Here is a 21,574-nt window from a genome sequence, read left to right on the forward strand (position 1 = left end):
CTTCCTCCTCCTCCTCCTGCTCGTCTCTACTCCCCACCGGCCCCGCCGAGTCTCCCATGGGGCGCCCAGGTGGGTGCTGGGGGGGCACAGCTGGGACTGGGGGGCTTTTTTTAGGGGTTTAAAAGCCCCTTCCCGGTGCCTGTGTGTCCCCCCGCAGGCCCCCAAAACCTGACCTGTGTGTCCTACAAACACCCGAGCGTGCGGGGCGCGCTGGGGGGCGCGGGGGGGGCGGCGGCCGGCGCCGTTCGCTGCCCCCCCGGGCAGTGCTGTGTCGGCATCTGGAACCGCAGCCACGCTCTGGTGCAGGGTGAGACCCCCGGGACCGGGCGGTTTGGGGATGGGGAAAGGGGGGCTGCGGTCTGAGCCTGACCCGGGGGGAGTGGAGGGGCAGAAGGGGATGGGGGAGGATGGAGGGGCTTGGTGCTGTCCCTTCCCGGGGGGATTTTGGGGCAGGATGGAGGGGCTGGTCCTGCCCCAGGCAGGTTTTGGAGCAGGATCCTGCCCCGGGCAAATTTTGGGGCAGGATGGAGGGGTTTGTTACTACCCCGGGGGAGGTTTGGGGCAGGATGGACGGGCTGGTCCTGCCCCGGGGGGATTTTGGGGCAGGATGGACGGGCTGGTCCTGCCCCGGGGGGATTTTGGGGCAGGATGGAGGGGCTGGTCCTGCCCCGGGGGGATTTTGGGGCAGGATGGAGGGGTTGTTCCTGCCCCAGGCAGATTTTGGGGCAGGATGGAGGGGTTGGTGCTGCCCCGGGAGGATTTTGGGGCAGGATGGAGGGGTTGTTCCTGCCCCAGGCAGATTTTGGGGCAGGATGGAGGGGTTGTTCCTGCCCCAGGCAGATTTTGGGGCAGGATGGAGGGGTTGTTCCTGCCCCAGGCAGATTTTGGGGCAGGATGGAGGGTCTGGTGCTGCCCCGGGGGGATTTTGGGGCAGGATGGAGGGTCTGGTGCTGCCCCGGGGGGATTTTGGGGCAGGATGGAGGGGCTGGTCCTGCCCTGGGGGGTCTCGGGGAGGCCAAAGGGGTCTGATCCTGTCCGAGGACACGGAGCGGGGGCTGCTCTTGGCCGGGGGGATTGGGGCGGTTCTGCTCCCTCCCCAGCGGCTCCCTTGGCCTTGGCCTTGAGCAGCGGCTGCGGCGGCGCTGGGGAGGAGCAGCTGCGGGGGGGACCCGCACAGGGGGGTCCCACCTGTCCCCCTGTCCCCTCCCTGTCCCCAGCCCCCCGGGGTGACCCTGCCGCTGTCCCCAGGCTGCTGGGGAGGCCGGGGGGACGCCTGTCCCTCGGCCACCTGTGTCCCCAGCCCCGCGGGACACCCCGGCAGCTCCGTGCTCCTGTGCCTGTGCCACGGCCACCTCTGCAACGGCAACGCCCCCGGGACAGCGACAGCGACAGGCACGGCCGTGGGGCTGGGGGGGCCCCGCCAGGGCCCAGGTACGGGGGTCTGGGGGGTGCTGGGGACACTTAGGGGATCCTGAGACATTCAGGGGACCCCCAAGTGGGGAGGGTGGGACACAGAGGGGACTGGGGGTGTCCATAGGGGGATTTGGGGGAGTCATAGGATCCCCTAAAGTGCCCCCCACCAGCCCCTCGGACAGCTGGGGGGTTCCGTGTCACCGCAGTCTCTGTCCCCAGTGCCCGGCCGGGGGTGGTCCACGGGGACCCTGTGGCTGTGGGGGGCCGGCCTTCTCCTCCTCATCCTCATCACCTGCCTGGGCATCCTCGGTAGGACACGGCGTGGACGGGGGGACCCCCGGGGACAGCCACCCCCTACCCGATGTCCCCTGGGGGTCCCCAAATGCCACATCTCTGGTGTTCCCAGAGTCTCCTGGGGTGGAGGTGGGGGTCCCCAAGTGTTTTATCACTCTGTCCCTGGGGTGGGGGGTCCCTGGTGTCCTGGTGACCCTCTGGGGTGGGATGTCCCCATGCCCCCTGAGTGGTGTGGGGGGGGATGGTGGTCCCTGTGTCCCCAAGTCCCGTGTCCCTGATTTGGGGGGGTTCCTGTGGTGGGTCCCCGGATGGGGGTGTCCCTGGTGTCCCCCATCCAGGACTGCGCCGGACCAGGGCCCGCACGGGGCAGCCCCCGCGGGGGGGGCGGAGAACCGGGGTCCCCCCGGAGCCCCCCAGCCAGGACCTGCCCGCGCTGCACTTCCTGCAGGTGCGGGGCACCCCCGGGGCGAGGGGCACCCACGGGGGGCATCCATGGGGCGAGGGACACCCATGGGGTGAGGGGCACCCACGGAGGAGGGGACACCCATGGGGTGGGGGACACCTGTGAGGGGGTCAGACACGGGACAAGGGACATCCATGAGGTGAGGGACACCCGCGGGGCAAGGGACACCCATAGGGGACACCCATGGGGCGGGGGGCACCTGTGGGGGGGGACAGCCATGGGACAAGGGACACCCAACGGAGGCACCCAAGTGGGAGGGCAGGTAAGGAGGTGGTCCTGGGAAGGGACACCCATATGAGGAGGGGACGTGGGGACACCCATGGCATTGGTGGCATCGGCCTGGGGGTGTCACAACAGGGCTGAGGGTGCCCGGGGATCCCCCAGAGGTGCTCAGATGTGTGTGTGGGGGTGCCGGGGTGCTGGGGACACCCGGTGCCAGCCGTGTCCCCTGTCCCCCGCGGGGCAGGTGCTGCAGGCCGGGCGCTTCTCGGCGGTCTGGCGGGGGACGCTGCGCCAGCGGCCCGTGGCCATCAAGGCCTTCGCGGCCGGGGCCGGCCGGAGGTTCGCGGCCGAACGCGCCGTCCACGCGCTGCCGCTGATGGAGCACGAGAACGTGGCCCGGCTGCTGGACACCCGCGCGGCCGGACCCCGAGCCCGGGGGGGGCTCCTGGTGCTGCAGCTCTACCCGGCCGTGGGTCACCTCGGGGGCCTGGGGGGGTAATGGGGGGGTAACAGGAGTTTGGAGGAGTCGGGGGGTCGCAGGGGTTTGGGGGTGAGGGGGTAACAGAGATTTGGGGGTGTCCAAAGGGTTGAGGGGACTCAGGGTGTGTGTGTGTGGCAGTTGGGGAGCACAGGGCCGGGGATGGGGGGCTGGTGGGGGGAGATGTGTGGGAGACACTGGGGGGGTTCCCCACGTCCCCACCCGTGTGTCCCCCTGTGTCCCCAGGGCTCCCTGCGCCACTTCCTGGGGCAGCACGTGGGGACCTGGGCGGGCAGCGTGCGCCTGGCGCTGTCCCTGGCCCGCGGCCTGGCCTTCCTGCACCAGGAGCTCTGGCGTGACGGTGGGTGGCACCGCGGGTGTCCCCTGCCGTGTGCCCTCTGCCCTGGGCTCTGCCTTGGGCTCCCCCTGCCCTGTGCCCCCTGCCCTGTCCCCCCTGCCCTGTGCTCCCTGCCCTGTCCCCCCGCTCTGGGCTCCCCCTGCCCTGTGCCCCCTGCCCTGTCCCCCCTGCCCTGTGCTCCCTGCCCTGTCCCCCCGCTCTGGGCTCCCCCTGCCCTGTGCCCCCTGCCCTGTCTCCCCTGCTCTGGGCTCTGCCCTGGGCTCCCCCTGCCCTGTCCCTGCCCTGTCCCCCTGCCCTGTCCCCCCTGCCCTGTCCCCCCTGCCCTGTCTCCCCTGCCCTGTCCCTGCCCTGTCCCCCCTGCCCTGTCCCCCTGACCCCCGGTGTCCCCAGGGCTGTACAAGCCCAGCGTGGTGCACCGTGACCTGAGCAGCCAGAACGTGCTGGTGCGGGAGGACGGCACCTGCGCCATCGGCGACTTCGGGCTGGCGCTGGCGCTGCCCCCGCGCGCCCAGGACAGCAGCGGGGCCCGGCACGGCGTCACCATCCGCAAGGTGACACGGGCGGGGATGGCACTGGCGTGGGGAGGGGACAGCCCTGGGGTGGGGATGGCACTGGCAGTGCGGGCTGTGGGTGCCCTGAGCCCGTCCCCGGTGCGGTGACCCTGCTGTCCCCGTGTCCCCGTGTCCCCACACCAGGCGGGCACCCAGCGGTACCTGGCACCCGAGATCCTGGACGAGAGCCTGGACCTGCGGGCCTGGGGCCGCGCCCTGCGCCAGGCCGATGTCTACGCGCTGGCGCTGCTGCTCTGGGAGATCCTGTCCCGCTGCCAGGCGCTGAGCCCCGGTGAGACCCCCGGGAGTCCCCTCTCTGCCCGCCCGCGGCCCCCCGGGGAGCCCCCTCTCTGCCCGCCCGCCGCCCCCTGGCCCCGCCGCCCCCCAGCCCCGCTGACCCCCCGCCCCGCCGCCCCGCAGGAGCCCCGGTGCCGCCGTTCCGCCTGGCGTACGAGGCCGAGCTGGGCTCCAGCCCCACCGGGGCTCAGCTCCGCCGTTTGGCTGCGGACGAGAGGCGGCGGCCGCTCATCCCCCCGGCCTGGCACCGCGCCCCCCAGGTCAGAGCCGGGACCCCCGGGTGGGTGCTGGGGGTGGCCTCGGGCGGGGGTGACCCTTGGGGGTCCCTGCCTGGCTGCCCGGGGGGGTTTGGGGAGGGGTCTCTGCCCCAGGGTCCCCTCCCCGCTGCCCGGCGATGACACTGAGGGTCCCGGGGGTGTCCCCGCTCGGGGGTGTCATCCCCGGCTGGGGTCCCCGCTGAGCCTGGGGGGGGTCCCACAGCCCGGGGGGGCTCTGCCGGAGCTGCTGGAGGATTGCTGGGACCCGGACCCCGAGGCGCGGCTCTCGGCCGAGCGGGCGCTGCAGCGGCTCCAGCGCTTGGCCGCGGGGCCCGCACCGACCCCGGGAGACCCCGGCCCGGGGGCCGCCCCCCGCCAGGTGCGTGCGGGGAAACTGAGGCACGGGGCGGGCGGGGGGCACCGGGAACCCACCGGGGACCTGCGGGGAAACTGAGGCACGGGGCGGGCGGGGGACGCCGGGAACCCACCGGGGACTTGCGGGGAAACTGAGGCACGGGGCGGGCAGGGGACGCCGGGAACCCACCGGGGACTGAGGGGAAACTGAGGCACAGGGGAAGGACCGGGAACCGGGCGGGAGGGGCACGGACAGGCCACGCCTCCAGGGAGGGGCCCGGCCCAGGCCCCGCCCGCTTCCTGCCGGGAGGGGCCGCGGCCGGAGCAAAGGTGGGAGCGGAGCCCCAGGGTGTCCCCCGCACCCCAAACCCCCCCTGCGCACCCTCAGAGCGCCCCTGCCATCCCTGCGCACCCCCAAATCCCCCCTGGATCCCAAACTCCGCCTGCAGCCGCTTCTGCACCCCCAAATCCCCCTGCGCGCCCTCTGTGCACCCCAAACCCCCCCCCGTGCACCCCCAAGGCCCCGATTCCCCCATAGTCCCCCACGCCCGGGGGGACCCCCCAAAGCTTCTGTGACTCAGTTTCCCCTGGGTGCCCTCGGGGCAGCAGTGGGGGCTCGGGGGGGGTCCCCTCTCACCCCCTGTGCCCCCCAGGTCTTGGAGTCTCCCACCATGTGGAACCCTGGTGCAGGTACAGGGGGTCTCCCCAAACTGGGGGGGCTGCCGTGACCCCCCCGCGGGGTCAGACCCCTCCCCTCAATCTCTTTTCTTTCCCCCCCCAGGGCAGCCGCCCCCCCCAAACCCCGTGTACCCCCCGAACCCCACGTACCCCCCCCAGGTCCCCCCCCCGAACCCCCTGTACCCCCCGCCTGCGGCGCCCCCCAACCCGCCGGGGGGGCCCGGGCAGCCCCCGTACCCCGCTGGGGTCCCCCCGTACCCCGCCGGGCCCCCCCTGGCCCCCTCGGGCCCCCCCTTGGGCCCCCCCCTGCCGCAGCCCCCCCACCCGGGGGTGCTCCCCCACCCCGGGGTGCTCCCCTCGTTCCCCCCCGTGCTGGACAAGAAGGCGGCCAAGAAGATGAAGAAGAGGATGAAGAAGGCTCAGAAGAGGCACAAGGTGGGGGGGACCCGGGAGGGGACACAGGGGGTCACCCCCAGCCCCCCCTCGGGGGCTCACGGCCCTGCTGTGTCTCCCCAGCGCTCTTCGTCCTCCTCCTCCTCCTCCTCCTCCAGCAGCTCCGACTGAGGCTCCTGGGACCCTCCAAGACCCCCCAGGAGCTTCTGGAACCCCTGGGACCACCAGGACCGCTCGGGACCCCCCCAGGACTCCCCAGGAACCTTCTGGAACCCCTGGGACCACCAGGACCACTCGGGACCCCCCCAGGACAACCAAGAGCCACCTGGGACCACTTGGGACCCTTGTGACCCCCCGGGGCACTCCAGGACCCCCATTCTGTCCCCATGTCCCAGGGGTGCCCCCGCTGTCCCCCAATAAAGCTGTGAGACACCCCAATGTGTGTCAGCGTCTCCTTCGCGGGGCTGGGCTTAGGGGGGCACAAACCCCCAATGCTCTTCAGGACGGTGGGACCCCTCTGGTCCCTGTGCCCCTATTGCCCCCCAGCTGTGCCATAGCTCCCCATACACAGTTCTACCACACTTTTCATCACCCCTTTACCTCCAGTTCCTTCTTATTTCCCCCCATGTCCCCCCATTATTCCTCGTTACCCCCCAGTGCACCCCATTCCCCTCCGGACCTCTGGGCCGCCAGGGGGCGCTGTGCGGGGCGGCGGCCGCTCTGTCCCGCCCCGCGCGCGCGGTGCGTTTCCGGGTCGGGGCGGGTGTAAATCGGGCCGCGCCCGCCGCCCCCTCCCAGACCCGCGGCCGCCGCAGCCGGAGCAGCCGCGCCCGCGCCGCCGCCGCCGCCATCCCGCGCGCCCGCCCGCCGCGCTCCCTCCCCGCCTCCCCCCCCCTCCCTCCCGCCCTCCCTCCTCCCGCTCCGCCCGGAGCGCCCTTCGCCCAACGCCGTTACCGGCGCCGACACAGGTAGGCCCGACCCCCCGCCCGCCCCCCCCCCACCACACAATTTCCCCCCCCATCGCCCCCCCACCGCCGCCCCCTGGGCCTCCCCGCGGACCCCCCCGAGCCCCCCCGGCCGCCATCCGGGTCCGATCCCCCCCGGGCCGGGCCCTGGCGCGGCCCCCCCGCCGCCCCCCCGCCGGCCGCGCCCTCACGGCGCCCGCGGCCTGCGCGGCCTGTGCGGCCTGTGCGGCCCGCGCGCCCCGCGCCGCCGGCCCGCGGCACTAACGGCCCCGGGGGGGCTCGGGGGCCGCCGCCGCCCCCCCCCGCTGCCCCCCCCGCCGCTCCCCCCGCCGGAACCGGCCCGGGGGGGTTCGGGCCGCCGCGTGCGTCACATGGCGCCGCCGCCCCCCGCCCGGCCCGGCTGCGGGGGGGCCTCTGGGGCGGGGGGAGATTTTTTTTTTTATATTATTATTCCTTTCTACTCCGTTTTCTTGGAGTTTAGATTTTAATTTTTTTTTCTTTCTTTTTTTTTTTTTTTAAGAGGTTTTTTCTCCTTTTCCCGCCCGGGCCCGGTTTTTCCGCCATCCCGCGCTGTTGTTTTCCCCCGGCGGAGCGGGATCGGGGGGGGCTCGGACGGGCCCGCGCGGAGCCGCCGCCCCCCCGAGGGCTCCGGGATCTTCCTCCCGGGCCTGCCCGGAGCGGAGCGGTGCTCCCCGCTCCAGCGGGGTTCGGGGCCCCGGGCCGGGATCCAGAGGCCCATTTTCCCCCGCGCCGATCTCAGCTCTCCCAGCGCTCGGCCGGTTCCCCCCGCCGGGTTCCGGCTCCCGTTCGGAGCCGCTGGGCCGGGATCTCCCTCCCGGCCTTGTGATCGGGCCCATCCGGGGGCTCCATCGCGGCCCCGGGGGTCGCTCCAGGACAGCCGCTCCACTCCCGCTCCCCCCGGCCGGGTTCGGATCTCGGGACCCCCGGCCGGGTTCGGAGCCGGAACCCCCGGCCCTGTTCCCCCCCCAGCGCAGGGCTGAGCTGGCTGCAGAGCCGCGTCCCCGCCTCAGGCCCGGGCTCGCTCCGGAGCCACGTCCCAACCCCAGTAACCGCGTCCTCTCCTGGGGACGGGGGTCCCGGGGCGGGCGGGATCGTCCCTCAGAGAATTTTCCCTGCGGAAAAGCCTCACTGGGAGCCCGGCCCGGGCTCGCCTCGCCCCCGGCGGGGCCGCTCGGCCCCTTTTGTCCCCGGGACGGGCCCGGGCTGCCCTGGCCCCGCTGCCGGGGCTCCGATCCCGGGCTCTACCCCCCGAACCGGGGGGAAATGCCGGCCTGAGCTCACGGAGGCCGCGGCAAACCCCCCAGTGCCAGCGAGGCAGCGCGGCCCCGGCCGTGGTTAAACTTTGATGGGGCAGAAGCGGGGGCCGAAATGGGAGTTTATTTACCGGTTTACACCAAACGCTCGGCTGGGGCCGGCCGGGCTGTTTTGCAACCGCTGCCGACTCAGGTGGTTTGAAACCTGATCGTCCGCTCATGTGGCCTTATCTGGGTCTGCGGGAATCGCCTCGGAACCTGCTCCGGGAGGCCCCGCGCGGGCTCGGAGCTCGGGGGGAGCGGATGGGGTTTATTTTCTCCACAATCCCGGCTTCCCAGCGGGCCAAACCCCCGGGATTGGGGCACCCGCTCCCATCGGGCAGCTGCAGGAAGACTTGGGCTGGGGAGGGTGTGGGGTTCACAGGGAGCAGCAGCTTCCCTGGACCTGTAAGGAGCACGATTAGCTCTCAGTGCTCCTTTGGGATCCCTGGTTGTGTCCAGGAACCGTTTGTGTCCCCAGTGCTACTGGGGGTCACACTGAAGTATTCAGTTGTGCCTCAGGGAAGGCCCTGCCAGGAGCAGGTCTGAGAGGCTGAGTGGGACCCTCGTGGCCCCAAGAGTCACTGGATCCAGGTGGGATCGGGCCAGTTCAGCCCTGGAAACTCACAGGAGGAGGAGGCAAACCACCCGTGGATCGGCCCAACACTTCCAGGGGCCAGTTTGAGGGGAGAAGCAGCACAGGGAGGCTGGAATCCTGCCTGGACGGGCTGGGGGGGACTGGCAGAGCCCCTCAATTCCCAGCCCCTCACTCACCCAGCCCCTCTCCCCCCAGCCAAGGCCCGAGCGCTGCCGCAGCCTGAGCCGAGCCCGCGCTGCCCACCATGGACACCGGAGTCATCGAAGGGGGTCTCAATGTCACACTCACCATCCGGCTACTCATGCACGGAAAGGTTCGTGTCCCCGGCCCCCTGTGCAGAGCCCTGGCCTGGCACGGGCTGGGCTGGGAGCTTCAGTGCCTCTGGGATCTCCTGGAGCTGCCGTGGGGTCAGGAATGTGCTGCTGGCGCCTGGGCAGATCCTGAGGTGCAGCCAGCGAAGAAAATAATTATTGTGGGGTGTGGGGGGAACGACCTGATGAAAGCTAAGATGGGAGCAAGACCAGCTCAACTGGGATAAACCCCAGTTATCTGAGGGGCAGATCTCAACTGCTCAGGAGCTTGTTTTGACTGTGAAAAGAGCCGAGTTTAGGCTTGGGGCTCCAGGACTTGTTAAAACGCTGACTAATGGTGCTTTTGTTTCCATCCCAGGAGGTGGGAAGCATCATTGGGAAGGTAAGTGAGGAACAAACTCCCCCCAACCCTCCCTTTCCCCCTTCTTCCCTTGTCCCCCCTCCCTCCCCACCTCCCCACAGCCTCACTGACGCCTCTCTCCCTTCTCTCGTCCCTCACAGAAAGGGGAGTCGGTGAAGAAGATGCGAGAGGAGGTGAGTGTGGGGCGGGCTGGCGATGGCGGGCTGGCGATGGCGGGCCGGCCGGGGCTCCACAGGCAGCGCGGCGGCAGCGGCGGCGCGGGGAATGCCGGGAGCTGTGGGCAGGCGCGGCAGGAAGCCGAGGAGGAGAAGATGGCTGCCCGAGCCGAGGGAGGGAGGAGGAGGAGGGAGGGCTCTGTCCCCAGCGGCGGCAGCAGCAGCGGGGGATCCGGAGGAATCCCGAGGAGCCTCCGTGCCGTGCGGCGATGGCCGCAGCACTGAGGTGGCCTTTGCCTCCCCGCAGAGCGGAGCTCGCATCAACATCTCGGAAGGGAACTGCCCCGAGCGGATCATCACCCTCGCGGGACCCACCAACGCCATCTTCAAAGCTTTTGCGATGATCATTGACAAACTGGAAGAGGTGTGTGCGTGGCCCCCTGCAGTCAGTGCCCCTGTTTGTCCCCTCTCTCTGGATGAGCTGACCCCGGGGTGAGCCCCAGGGGGCCCGGGGCTGTTGTTCTGCACGAGCAGCCCGTGTTTCCCTGCCTGGCCCCCGATCTTTGTCCAGCGCTCTGCTGGGGCAAGGTCCAGGTGGTGCCGGAGCCAGAGCCCCACAGGGACTTCCTGCCCACAGCACGGCACAGAGTAGAGCTCAGAAAAACCCCGGCTCTGCTCATGCTGGTGTCACTTCCCCCCAGCACACCCCAGGGCTTGGCTCTGTCCCCAGCCCTGCCAAGGAGGAGCTGGGGCTGCAGCTGTGTGGGGCTGGAGGAGCTGCATCGTGTCCCTGGTCCTGTTAAATCAGTGACTTCCAGGGGGGATTTTCCTGCTGCATAACCTGGATCTTGCAGGTGTTAGAGCCTGCTCAGGGCTGTGATGTCAAGATTTCCATCCTGTTCACATTGGAGGGAGCAGGAGTTGGGAGTGCTCCTCACCTGGTGTGGGGCAGAGCTCTGTGGCCCTCACCTCACCTGTGGGGGTACAAATTCTGTAGCCCTTTGGATTTGAGACACTACCACGGAGAAACAACCCTGTGCTGGCAGCTCTGTCCCCAAACCCCCCTGCTCTCACCACAGCCTTAAAGAGGCTGAAAGCTTAAAGAGCTTGGAGCTGTTTGTGCCGAATGCAGGGAGCCGGAGTCCTCCAAGGGCTGCACGGCTCTGCAGCGCTCTGGGCACCGGCCTTGGAGCTGAAGCTTTGCTTTTAGTAGGTCAGTTGAGCCCTGGCCTTGTGCCTCCCCTCCCCCTGCCAGCACATGACCGCTGTAATCGGCGCCGGGGTTGTTTTTCCCGGAGCTGCTGCCTTGATCCCTGGTGCAGCGGGAGGCTCCGTGCTGACCCTGGAGCTGTGGAGTCCCCGAGCTCCCCCCAGTCCCTTGTGTCCCTTCCAGCACTGGATCCTGCTTGGCTGAGGTGGGAACCCAGCTTTGAGGCAGTGCCTAAACCCATTTCCATTGAGACAGCAGAGTTTGGCTGCTGCCTCCCCAAAAATATATCTGTATTTTTTCTGTGCTGCTGAGGAAGTCCTGGGAAATGGGACTGGGAAAGCCCCGAGGTCACCTTGGCCCGGGCTGCTGGTGCCAGCGTCACCTCCCTGTGCCTGCGCCAGGCACGTCCCCAGCGCGTGCCGTTCCTGCAGGGCTGAGCCCTCAACACCTCCTCTTCCTCGCAGGACATCAGCAGCTCCATGACCAACAGCACAGCTGCCAGCCGGCCCCCGGTCACCCTCCGGCTTGTGGTCCCCGCCAGCCAGTGCGGGTCCCTCATTGGCAAAGGAGGCTGCAAGATCAAGGAGATCCGAGAGGTGCGTGGTGCCCAGCCCAGGGGGGTCCCACGAGGGGGGTTCAGGTGTCCCCAAGGGCAAATCCCTGCATTGTTCCTGCCTCAGGGATGCGGCATCACTGGGATTTTTTGGAGCTCCTTGGATATTTAGTGCTTGGCAAACTGAGACTCAGGGCAGAGCCATCTCTGCCTGGTACTGCCCCTCACAGCTGGATGCCTGGATTCTTGTTTCTCCCCCTTGCCATGGCTCCTGGTTGCCCCCTCCCCAGCCTTTTCCCAGATCTTGGAGAGGGAGATGTGCTCCAGGCCAGCACTGCCTTGGGCCATGCCATTTAGCACTGGGTGCTGTTGGATTAACTCCGCTGGCATGGAGACTGTCTTGGCTTGAGTTACAGTGACAGGCTGAGGCCAGGTCCCCCTGTGCCGCCTCGGGCTCCTGGTGACCGAATTGTATCCAGCTGGGATTAAAGAACTTTATTTTGGGGCAAAGGAGGAGCTGGGGGGGCAGTTTTGGCTATGTATAACCGTGCACGGGGTTCGTCGCTGAGGTCTGAGCCCTGCCTGGGGTCTGACTGGCTATTTTTAACCCTCGACTTGGCAGAGCACGGGGGCACAGGTCCAGGTGGCAGGGGACATGCTGCCCAACTCGACTGAGCGAGCCATCACCATTGCTGGGATCCCACAGTCCATCATCGAGTGCGTCAAACAGATCTGCGTCGTCATGCTTGAGGTAGGGCCCCTCCTCAGGCCTGTCCCCTGGGGAGGCTGGTGCTGCAGGGCTCCTGCTGCCCTTGGAGGGGTGAAAATGCTGGGGGGGAGCAGAAAAGAGCTGCTGGGGGATAAAGGGATAGCTGGGGATTACAGCCTCATGCAGGTGAGGCTTGGAGCTGCTTAAAGCCAGGGTCGAGCAGGGTCTCAAGAGCAGCTCACGCTGTCACCCACAGCCCTGCCATGTTCCTGGGTGTCCTCCCTCGGCCCTGTGCCCAGGGTGAGGAAGCAGTAACACTGCCCTGGGTCCCCAAGGGGCCAGCTGGAGGTGCAGAGCAGAGTCTGGGCGGTGTGGGCTGTGGGGAGGGGGCTGTCAGTGCCAGCAGCTCTCAGTATCTGACCTGCCCTCTCTGCCTGTCACCCAGTCTCCCCCGAAGGGTGTCACCATCCCGTACCGACCCAAGCCATCCAGCTCTCCTGTCATCTTTGCAGGCGGCCAGGTAAGGCCTCTCCTCTGCTCCTGGGGTGTGGGGAGGGGAGGGCTGGGGGATGTACTGAGCTGCGAGCGCGCCTCGGCCGCCCCACGTGCCTGTCACCCACGCTGTGCCCTCGGCCCCCCAGAGCCAGCTCCAGCCGTCCCTGCTGAGGGGTGGCAGCAGGGAAAAGGGCTGATTTGGGAGGAGAGGGTGCTGGAAAACACTCCTGGAATTAAACAGCAAAAAAAAAAAAAAAAAAAAACATTTGCCAGTGTAGTGGTGGCAAGTAGGGGTTTGAATCGGGCCGAGCTGCCTAACCCAGGCTCTGCCCCTCTGCCTCGGGCTGGCTCCAAAGGACTTGCTGTGACCTCCTGTGGGTGACTGGCCCGGAGGTCGGGGCTTCTCTGCTCTCTGCCACTGGTTCTCGGGGTGCAGAGGCTCAGCCTGTGCCGTGGGTAGGGTTGGGGTGCGCAAAGGCTTCGTCTTGCAGGAGGGGAGGGTGTCAGATAGGAGTAGTGTCAGGTGGCTGGGCTTTAGTCCCTCCTGCATTGAGCTGGGGAGTGGCCCAAGCCCTGCCCTGAGCCACCTTACAGGGGACAGGTGTCCCTTGGGATCCTGTCTGCTGTAAGCCCGGAACCCCAGGGCTGGCGGGAGGTGGGGCCCAGGTGCGGGTCAGCTGCTCCCACCCTGCGGCCCCGGGGCTGCCCCAGCGCTCGGAGGAGCCACAGTGCCAACGCATCCGCTGCCTTCCTGCTGCCAGGGAGACCCCTCGGGGTGGGCAGGGCCTGGCTTTGTCAGTGGGGGCCTCGGTAGGCAGGGAAGGGGGTCAGGGAAGGGGTGTAGCTGCCGCCGGCCTCCCCGAGAGCCAGGCCTGACTCTGCTCTCCCCTTTCCCAACCCCGCCACGCTTGTTTTGGGGACGGACCTGCTGCCGTCCCCTTCCTCCCCGCCCGTGCCCCTCTCCCTGCCTCTTCCTCCCCACCTGAACCCGGTCAGCCCGCCCCTCCCGCCTCCCCGACAGCTTCTCCCGCCGCTCTGCACCCCGGGGGAAGCCCCCGCGCCCCTGGCCAGCGGCGCCTTCCCCGTTAGAGCAGTGAGGAGCAGGCTTCCCACAGCCACGCATCTCTTCCCTCCCCTTGCCCCTCTTCTCCCCCTTCCTTCTCTCCGCCCCTGTCCCCGGCCCAGGCCCGCAGCAGCCGCCCGGGCCCCGCTCCCGTGGGCCTTGCGCTCTCTGTCTTCGCAGCTCAGAGTCGTGCGTAGAGCAGGGCGAGCCCTCGATCAGCACTGAGCTAATGTGGATGTTGAGTTTGGTGTTAGCGAAAGGTTTCGGATTGACAGCCCTGGAGACTGAAGTCCTCTAATTTATCCACAGGACAGGTACAGCAGCGGCAGTGCGAGCTACCCCCACACCGCCCCATCCATGTGCCTCAACTCTGACTTGGAGGGACCACCTCAGGAGGTGAGAGGGGAGTTCAGTCTCCACGGCCCGTTCAATCCTTGGCCTCTCTGAGACTGCCAACAAGGGTGGCATCCCTGTCCCCGTCCCCCAAAACCGACAACGGTGGCTTTTTGTGCTGTGGACTCCTGTCCACTGGGAACTGGACTCTGAGCCCACCAACCTCTCCTCACGCAGGCCACCCGGCAGCCACTGCATGGCAACGAACTTGGGCCAATTCCAGCCTGGGCTGCAGTTCTTCCGGTGACCTGGAAGTGAGGCTGTGTACCCCCCTCTCCCCTTCCTCTCCCACCCGCCCCCACCTGCCCGGCCCCCCCAGACCTCCCCAAACCTTAGCCAGCCAGGCCCCAGCCAGTGCCTCGCCCTTTCTGGGTAGCTTCAGGAGGAATCTGAAGTGTGTGGCTGTCCCCTGTAACCTGGGGGACACGGAGTTGTGGCAGGTCAGGCCCTCGCCTCGTTCCCCTCCGAGCACTGGGCCGTGTCGAGCAGTGGTAGCCAGCGCCAGCACTGACCTGTAGCTTGCCCGGCGACGTTGTCCTAGGCGTGTGGAGTGACCAGAGGACTCGGAACGGGGCAAACTTTTTTTTTGGGGGTGGGAGGGGAGGCGGGGGAGCTGCCGGGCCGGGGCAGAGAGGGGCCAGGAGCAGCAGCAGGGCCGGCGGGGGCGTTGGATCCTCCCTGCCTGCGCGGGGGCGCAGGGATAGCAGCATTGTCGGACTCACCACACCATAACATCTTCATCAAGATCCCAGCCGTTCTCTTGTTGGTTTTTTTGTATTTTCTTTTTTCTTTTTTTTATTTTTTTTCCTTTTTTTTTTTTTTTTTTTTTTTTTTCTCCTTATTTTTTTGTCTGCCACCTTTTTTTTGGGGGGGGGACGGCACCGATTCTGCCCACCCCCTCCCCGTGCCCGCCACGTCAGGCCAATTCGAGTAACCGCCAGCCTAGAAACTGCTTGTGACAGCATTTATCCGTCCCCGCCTCTCCTGCCCCACTTCCCTCGCCCCGGAGAACTCTCCACCTTGGCTCTCTGACTTCCTGGCTAGTTGAAATCTGTCTGTCCCTGGGTGGCTGTCCGATGGTTGTTAATAGGATGTTTTCCTCCTTTTGTAGGCCTATACCATTCAAGGACAGTATGCCATTCCACAGCCAGATGTAAGTTTTTATTTACAACTTCTTGTCTTGAAATCCACCCTTTTCCTCCCCCACCTTCCAAAAATTTTCTCCGTGCTTTCTCTGCTCGAGCTGCCTCAGCTTGGGGCTGAATACTCGATCTGATCTGAGCTCCCCAGCACTTCCCCCCCCCAAAAAAAAAAAAAAAAAACTCGCCTCTCCCCTCAGCTGGTCCTCCTGCAGCCAGCTTCAGCCGGCCTCAGATCTCTCCTTGAATCCTCCCCCACCTCCTCTCTGACACTTCCCTCCTCCTTATTATATTTTTTTTCCAAACCCACCTCTCTCCCTGGCTTGGCATTTCACACCAGCTCTGGCTTTTCCTTTGGCCCCCCCCTCCCGCCCCCCCCTCAATTTGGCACGAGAACCCCCCCCAGCCAGCACACGGTGGCTCTGTCACAGTGGCTCTCCCGGGGCAGGGGACAGCTGGCCCAGCGAGCGGGTGCAGGTGGCAGTCGGGGAGGGGGTTGGACCCGGCCCAGCCCGGCGGGGTCATCCCGGCAGCGGCCGGTGCTGTCGGACACCTCCATCCTCTGGCACCCATCCTCATCCCGTAGGGGCTGATCTCTGCTCCTGGCACCTGTAGGGCAGCGAGGGGGGTCTGAGGCTCCAGGCTGGGGGGACAGGGGGCTCTGAGGAAGCCGGGCTGGCATGGCAGAGCTGAGTGTGCTCCGTGTGCCCGGTCCCTGCGCTCCCCTGCAGTGCTGCTGGCACCTGCTCCCTCCTCCCACTCCTCTCTGCTTCTGTTCCTGCGCTCCTCCAGCCCTTGCTGCACTGAGGGGGGGTGGGCACGACCCCCAGCCCCCTGTGGCTGGGCTGGGGCAGCACAGAGGGGCCAGGGTGGGCAGCGGGGCCGTGTCCATGCGGGTGCGCGCGACGAGTCCTGGCCCCCGGCCTTGGGAAATGGCTAACGCCAGCCTCTTTCTCTCTCTCTCTTTTTCCCTGTCCCTCTCTCCCTTCTCCCTCCTTTAGCTGACCAAGCTGCACCAGTTGGCAATGCAACAGTCACACTTTCCAATGTCTCATGGCAACACTGGATTCAGTGGTATGGAAACTCTTTCTCTCCATGTGCGTTCGTGCGCGGCCGGAGCCCAGCCCGGGCTGCTCCCGGCTCCTGTGTGGGGGCCGTGCTCACAAAAATCTAAACCCAAACATTGCCCCAGGCCCGGCCAGGTAACTGCTGCTGTTGTGACATGTCTGGGGCCGCAGGGCAGGGCCTCCACCCATCCATCCACGCTGCTTCCCTCCCTCCCTCGTGCCCCCCGTCCTCGCAGCTGTGGCAGCGCACTGGGAGACCCCCGGCCCGCAGCACCCGCTCTCTCCCCTCCAGCTACTCCAGGCCTGAAGCAGGCTGAGTTGTACCAAATTTGCTGTAGATTTGCTAAGATGGCTAAAAAAAAAAAAAAAAAAAATCAAACCACCTAAAAGATGAAAGAAAAAAAAAAAATCACCCATTTGGGGCTCTAAACTTGAGACAGCCAAACTCATTGTGACTTGTATCTTAACAGGCGTTGACTCCAGCTCTCCAGAGGTGAAAGGCTATTGGGGTAATGATCCAAACACACGATCTGTAGTTACTCTGTTGTGTATTGATGCTGCCCGGGGTCTCGTTCTCCCTGATAGATGCTGCCTGGATTGGGGGGGAAAGGGGGTTGAGGGGAGCCCCAGAAGGGCTGGAGGTGCAGCCTGGCTCGGCCGGCTGGGCCCTGGAGCACAGCTGGATAGTGGAGAGCAGCAGGACTGGGTGGAGGCTCGGTTGTCCCAGTCAGCTGTGGGCCCTGAGCTTTAACCCCCCACCCCAAAAAACACATAGAGGGGAGTAGCCCCTGGCTAAGGAGGTGCTGTTAGACATAACAGTGTAATCCACGATACGGGATAGGCGGCACCGTCAACCCAGAACAAGCTGTCAGGAGCTGGAGCTGCCCCAGGAGTGGGGGGACAGCACCGGGTGTCACCTGCTGTGTCCCCCTGCCACAGCCCCGGTGTGAGGCCTTGAGGCTGCCGCTGCTCCCTCTTGCAGGGAGTGAGCTGGGGAAGGGGGGAAAAGTGGAAAAACGTGTTCAAAATGTCCCAGGCACACAAGCTCAGCCCCTGTGTGGGGTGTGAGCAGCCTCCCAGCACCCGCCGGCATAGCATGGCCTGCAGGGCTGCAGGGATTAGGAGGAGAAAGAGGAGGGGTATTGTAGCCTTTGGAAGCTGGACCCAGAGTGGGAATGGAGCCAAGGGCCCGGCTGGAGCCCCCCAGTGCAGCCCCCTGCTCTGGGACTGTCCCACCGTGATGGAGGGGACACAGAGGGGAGAACTGCAGGGGTGAGGGGGAGCAGGGAGGCAAGGCTGGGGAGCAGCGGGGTTCGGAGTAACCTTCCAGCCTGCTGTGCCCTCCCCGCCTGCTCGGAGCCCTCCCAGGCAGCCTGAAGCTGGCAGCACTTTGGGGTGCTGCACCCCCCGCCTGCCCCCCACCCTCACCTGGGCCCCCTCTCTCTGTCTCTGAGCAGGTTTGGATGCCTCTGCCCAAACCACCTCCCATGAACTCACCATTCCAAACGATGTGAGTATCCCTGGGGGGTTTGGGGGGTGGCTGTGAGCTCTCAGGGTCCCCAGGGTCTGCCCCTCTCACAGGGGCTGTGGAGTGACTGTCCTTCCCCTTGAGGCTGTGGTGGGCTCGTGGCTGCATCCCAGACCACCTGCCCAGGCTGCTCTGGTTGCCACCACATCCCTTGTCCCTGTTCCAGTGATCTTCAGGGCAAAGAAGCCCTTTTTCAATCCCTTAAACCTCCCCTTTCCAGCTCCTTAACAACCCACTCCCAGGAATCCCATAATCATGGAACCATTAAGGTTGGAGAAGGCCTTTAAGGCCCCCAAATCCAGCTGTGTCCCCAGCACTGAACTGTGTCCCCAGGGGTCACAGCCACACCATTTTGGACACCTCCAAGGACGGTGTCCTCTCCTCCTGCCCTGGGCAGCCTGTGGGGCTGGGACCACCCTTTCCCTGAAGGAATTTCCCCCATGAGGAGGTGCCAGGGCAGGGATGAGGCCGCATTAACCCCATTTCCTCTCCTTCCCAGCTGATTGGCTGCATCATCGGGCGTCAGGGCGCCAAGATCAACGAGATCCGCCAGATGTCCGGGGCTCAGATCAAGATTGCCAACCCCGTGGAAGGCTCTACTGACAGGCAGGTGACCATAACTGGATCTGCAGCGAGCATCAGCCTGGCCCAGTATCTAATCAATGTCAGGTGAGTCCCTGCTGGCTCCCGGGGTGCCCTCCCTGCCGTGCCCTGCATGAGGGGAAGGGGTTTCGTGTCTCCCGGGTTCCCTGTCCCCTCCCCGTGCCTGCTGTCCCCGTTTCCCCGCTGCCATCGCCTCCAGGAATGCTGCAGGGTGAGGATGGGGCTGGGAGGAGCCTGGCACTGCAGAACCTCTTGGTGGCTCTGCTGTGCCACCCTGAGGGGTGACAGGAGGGGCTGCCCAGCCCCATCCTGGGGATCCCGGTGGGATGGTGCCATCCCAGAGAGCTGCTGGTGCTGCTGGCAGCACCTGGCTCTGCTCCGGGGCCGTGGGGCCCTGGCATGGCTCGGGCTGCCCCTGTTGGTGTCCCTGTGTCCCCTGTTCCCTGCCTGGAGCTGGGAGTGGCATCCCCTGGCTGAGCGGGGCTGGGTGTCCCTGGGCTGTGTCCCCGTTCCCGCCAGAGCAGCAGCTGCTGGTGGTTTTCTCTGGATTGTGGCTCCTTCCTCAGGGCTGAGCTGGGCCCCTCTGGGGGTTGTGGGGGTCCCGTGTGCGGCCAGGCCATGCCTGGCAGCACCATCCCTTCCCTCCCTCCTTCCCTCCCTCCCTCCCTGCTCCTTCCCTCCCTCCTCCTCCTCCCCCAGCTCCTGCGCAGTTTTTGCTGTTTGTCCTGTGCTTTTTTTTCGCATTTTGTGCTGTTCCTTCCCTCCCACCCACACCCGTGTTTTTTTTTTTCTTTTTTTTTTTTCCTTTTTATTTTTTTTTCTTTTTTTTTTGTTGTTGTTTTTCCTTTTCTCCTCTGTTACAGTTTAGAAAGCGCTAAACCCTCCTCCCAGGCAGCCTCCGTCACGATCCCTGACCACCTCAGCATCAACCTCTCTCAACCCTCCACCCCTTCTTCTTCTTCCTCCTCCACCACCACCCCCTCGCTCGCCACCGCGGGGGCCTCCGACGCACCCTCCAGCCTCCCCAACCCTCTTCCGACCGCCCCTTGTGTCTCCAGTCTGCTTGGCATGAAACCTGTCCCTCTCCTGGCGCTAAATGTCGTGTCTGCGGCCAAAGGCGCCGCGGCGCCCGCCGTGCCCTGTGTCACTAACAAACTCAAAGCGGAGAAGCAGAGGTTTTCCCCGTACTGAGGCTGCTCCAGGGGCTGGCAGCACCGGGACCCCGGAGAGGAGACTTGGAACAGCAAAAATTTTTTTTTTCTCTATATATTTTTTCCTCTTTTTTTTTATTACTCGGGTTTTTTGGTTTGGTTTTTTTTTTTTTTTTTTTTTTTTTTTTAGATTTTTCCTTTTTACTGAGCTCTTGTAGCAGCAGAGCTTTTCTTGCCGGCCGAGAGACTGTGTCCCTTTGTCCTGTGATCGGTCACAATTCCTTCTCTGCCTGCCTCTAGTTGTTGCTTGTTAATTTTTAATTTTTTTTATCCATTTCTCCTCCTTTTCCCATATTTTTTTTTTTGAGTAGTTTGGGCGCAGTTGTGGGGTTTGGGGTGGGATAGGGGGGTGGAGGGAGGGAAGGGACTCTGTGATTTTTTTGTGGGAGGGGGAACTGCATCCCCGGTGCCCTGGGGTCCTCACCTGTCCTCTCTTAACTGTCTGTACCTGTAATAAAGTTGCCACGGTGAGAATCTGCTCTGGTAGATCTGTGCCGCAGCGGGGCCCGGCCCGGGGGTCCCCTCTGCCTGTTGGGGGGGTCTCCCCCCACCCACACCCCTCAAACCTCAGCGAGGGCTGAGCCCGGAGCCACCACGGCCGGGCTGGGGGGGTGGGCTGCCCTTGGGGGGTCCCTGCTGGCTCAGGGACCCTTTGCAGTGTCTGTGTGTCCCCTGCACCCCCTGCCACCCCGGGGGTCCCTGCTGGAGGTGCCCCCCCCCTTTCCCTGCCCTCCTCCTCCTCTGCTGCCTCCTCCCCGCCCCACCTGGGGGGGTCCTGTGGATCTCCCCCTCCCCAAAGCCCCAGAGCAGAGCCCACCGTGCTCAGCCCAGAGCCCCCCAGGCCCCTCCAGCGCCCTTCAGGCTGGGGAGGGGTCACCTCCTTTCCTGGCTGCTTCTGCACAACCCCCAGACCCCTCCTGAGCTCCTGAGGGGGGTCCCCATGGAGCTGCCCCCCGCCCGGGGCTCCCCCTGCCCTCCCTCCATCCCCTCCCACCCGTCGGTGCTGGGGGGTCCCTGTGCTGCCCGGGGGGTCCCTCTGACGCCCTTTTCTCGTTGCAGGCTCTCCTCGGAGACCGGGGGCATGGGCAGCAGTTAGGGGGGCCCCGGACCCCCCCGCCTCGGCATCCATCTGCGGCCCCTTAGCACCGACCCAGGTTTTAAACTAGTTTGTACATTTTCGGTTCCTCCAGCCTCGCACCACTCACCAGGTTCAGTTTGTTTCCTTTTTTTTTTTTTTTTTTTTTTTTTGTTTTGTTGTTTTGTTTTTTTTTTTTTCCTTTTTTTTTTGGTTCTGTTTTTCGGGGTTATATTTTTTTTCCCTCAAATTAAAAGCATTTTAATTCCTTCGTTCAGCTCTTAAAACTGCTGAACCCCAAATCTTAGTTTTATAAAGCTTCTCTCTCCTCTCTCCACCCACCCCGGCACCTTCTCCCCTCTTCTCCCCGTTTTTTCGGCTCATGAAGTTTCTGTTTTTGTCATGAAATGTAAGAGTGGAAGAAAAATGAAAAAAAAGCAAAAAAAACCAAAAAAAAAAAAAACATTTCAGTTTAGTTCTGTAACGTCAGGAAATTTTTCAAAAAAAAACTGAATAAAAAGATGGACTGGAGCTTTTCCTTGTGAATAGAACCTGCAGGATATTTTGGTTAATGGATCTGCCTGTCTCAGTCTTTATTTGAAACCCCCCCTGGCTCTTCCCAGTGCTCCCAGTATAGTCCAGTTCAATTCTGGGGAGGGATAAACCACCCCAGCTGGTGTTTGGGATCCTTCCAGAGGGTGGAGGACCAACCCAGTGCTCCCAGTGTGGCCCAGTTGGGTCTTGGAATCCCACTGGAATGGGATGAACCAGTCCTGAGGAGGGAACTTTGACTCTCCAGATGAATTTTTTGGGGAATTTTCCCATTTCCCGCCAAGCTGGTCTTAAATGGGAACCCGTTGTTGGTTCTGTTCCCTCTCTGCTCTCCCCCCTGAATCCCCTGGCCCTAACAGCAGTGACAGACCCCCCTCCCTGTCCCCTGGGTGCTGCCACCAGCCCCTTAAATTCCCCCCCTCCATTATCCCCTGCTCTGAACTGGGGGGGCATGTTCAGTAGGACCTACACAAACCCAGGGGGGCCACAAACGCCCCCTCCCCATTTCCCACCCC

General features: G+C 65.1%; 2 protein-coding genes across 5 annotated transcripts; both read left to right on the forward strand.

Moving 5' to 3' along the window:
- Window positions 1-32: 32 nt before the first annotated feature.
- Window positions 33-6,108, forward strand: AMHR2 (anti-Mullerian hormone receptor type 2; the record flags this gene model as incomplete). Its single annotated transcript, XM_083880969.1, has 15 exons — window positions 33-69; window positions 158-357; window positions 1,218-1,431; window positions 1,633-1,722; window positions 1,971-2,155; window positions 2,637-2,861; window positions 3,117-3,231; window positions 3,619-3,779; window positions 3,924-4,071; window positions 4,200-4,336; window positions 4,557-4,712; window positions 4,906-5,017; window positions 5,341-5,377; window positions 5,469-5,800; window positions 5,882-6,108. Exons 1-15 carry the CDS (start codon window positions 57-59, stop codon window positions 6,106-6,108), a joined length of 2,352 nt encoding a protein of 783 aa, XP_083737095.1. The 5' UTR covers window positions 33-56.
- Window positions 6,109-6,634: 526 nt separating this feature from the next.
- On the forward strand, window positions 6,635-21,083 carry PCBP2 (poly(rC) binding protein 2). Of its 4 annotated transcripts, XM_083881029.1 has the most exons (15): window positions 6,637-6,726; window positions 8,830-8,947; window positions 9,304-9,327; window positions 9,447-9,479; window positions 9,769-9,885; window positions 11,136-11,267; window positions 11,847-11,975; window positions 12,379-12,453; window positions 13,801-13,887; window positions 14,996-15,037; window positions 16,025-16,097; window positions 16,561-16,599; window positions 17,548-17,600; window positions 18,118-18,287; window positions 20,492-21,083. In XM_083881029.1, the coding sequence occupies exons 2-15, from the start codon at window positions 8,879-8,881 to the stop codon at window positions 20,526-20,528; spliced, it is 1,080 nt and encodes a 359-aa protein (XP_083737155.1). In that variant the 5' UTR covers window positions 6,637-6,726; window positions 8,830-8,878; the 3' UTR covers window positions 20,529-21,083. The 4 variants fall into 4 exon arrangements, with proteins under 4 accessions (XP_083737157.1, XP_083737155.1, XP_083737158.1 ...); XM_083881031.1 differs by lacking the exon at window positions 13,801-13,887 and having other exon boundaries at window positions 6,635-6,726; XM_083881030.1 differs by lacking the exon at window positions 16,561-16,599 and having other exon boundaries at window positions 6,639-6,726.
- The last annotated feature ends 491 nt before the right edge of the window (window positions 21,084-21,574 follow it).

The sequence above is a fragment of the Zosterops lateralis genome, assembly GCF_965231275.1.
Source record: "Zosterops lateralis genome assembly, chromosome: 32".
Classification (NCBI taxonomy): domain Eukaryota; kingdom Metazoa; phylum Chordata; class Aves; order Passeriformes; family Zosteropidae; genus Zosterops; species Zosterops lateralis.

Coding starts and splice junctions, on each gene's coding strand:
- PCBP2 (XM_083881029.1), top strand. CDS start 8,879: ATGGACACCGGAGTCATCGAAGGGGGTCTCAATGTCACACTCACCATC. Junction 9,886..11,135: donor TCATTGACAAACTGGAAGAG/GTGTGTGCGTGG, acceptor TCTTCCTCGCAG/GACATCAGCAGCTCCATGAC. Junction 15,038..16,024: donor ATGCCATTCCACAGCCAGAT/GTAAGTTTTTAT, acceptor TCCCTCCTTTAG/CTGACCAAGCTGCACCAGTT.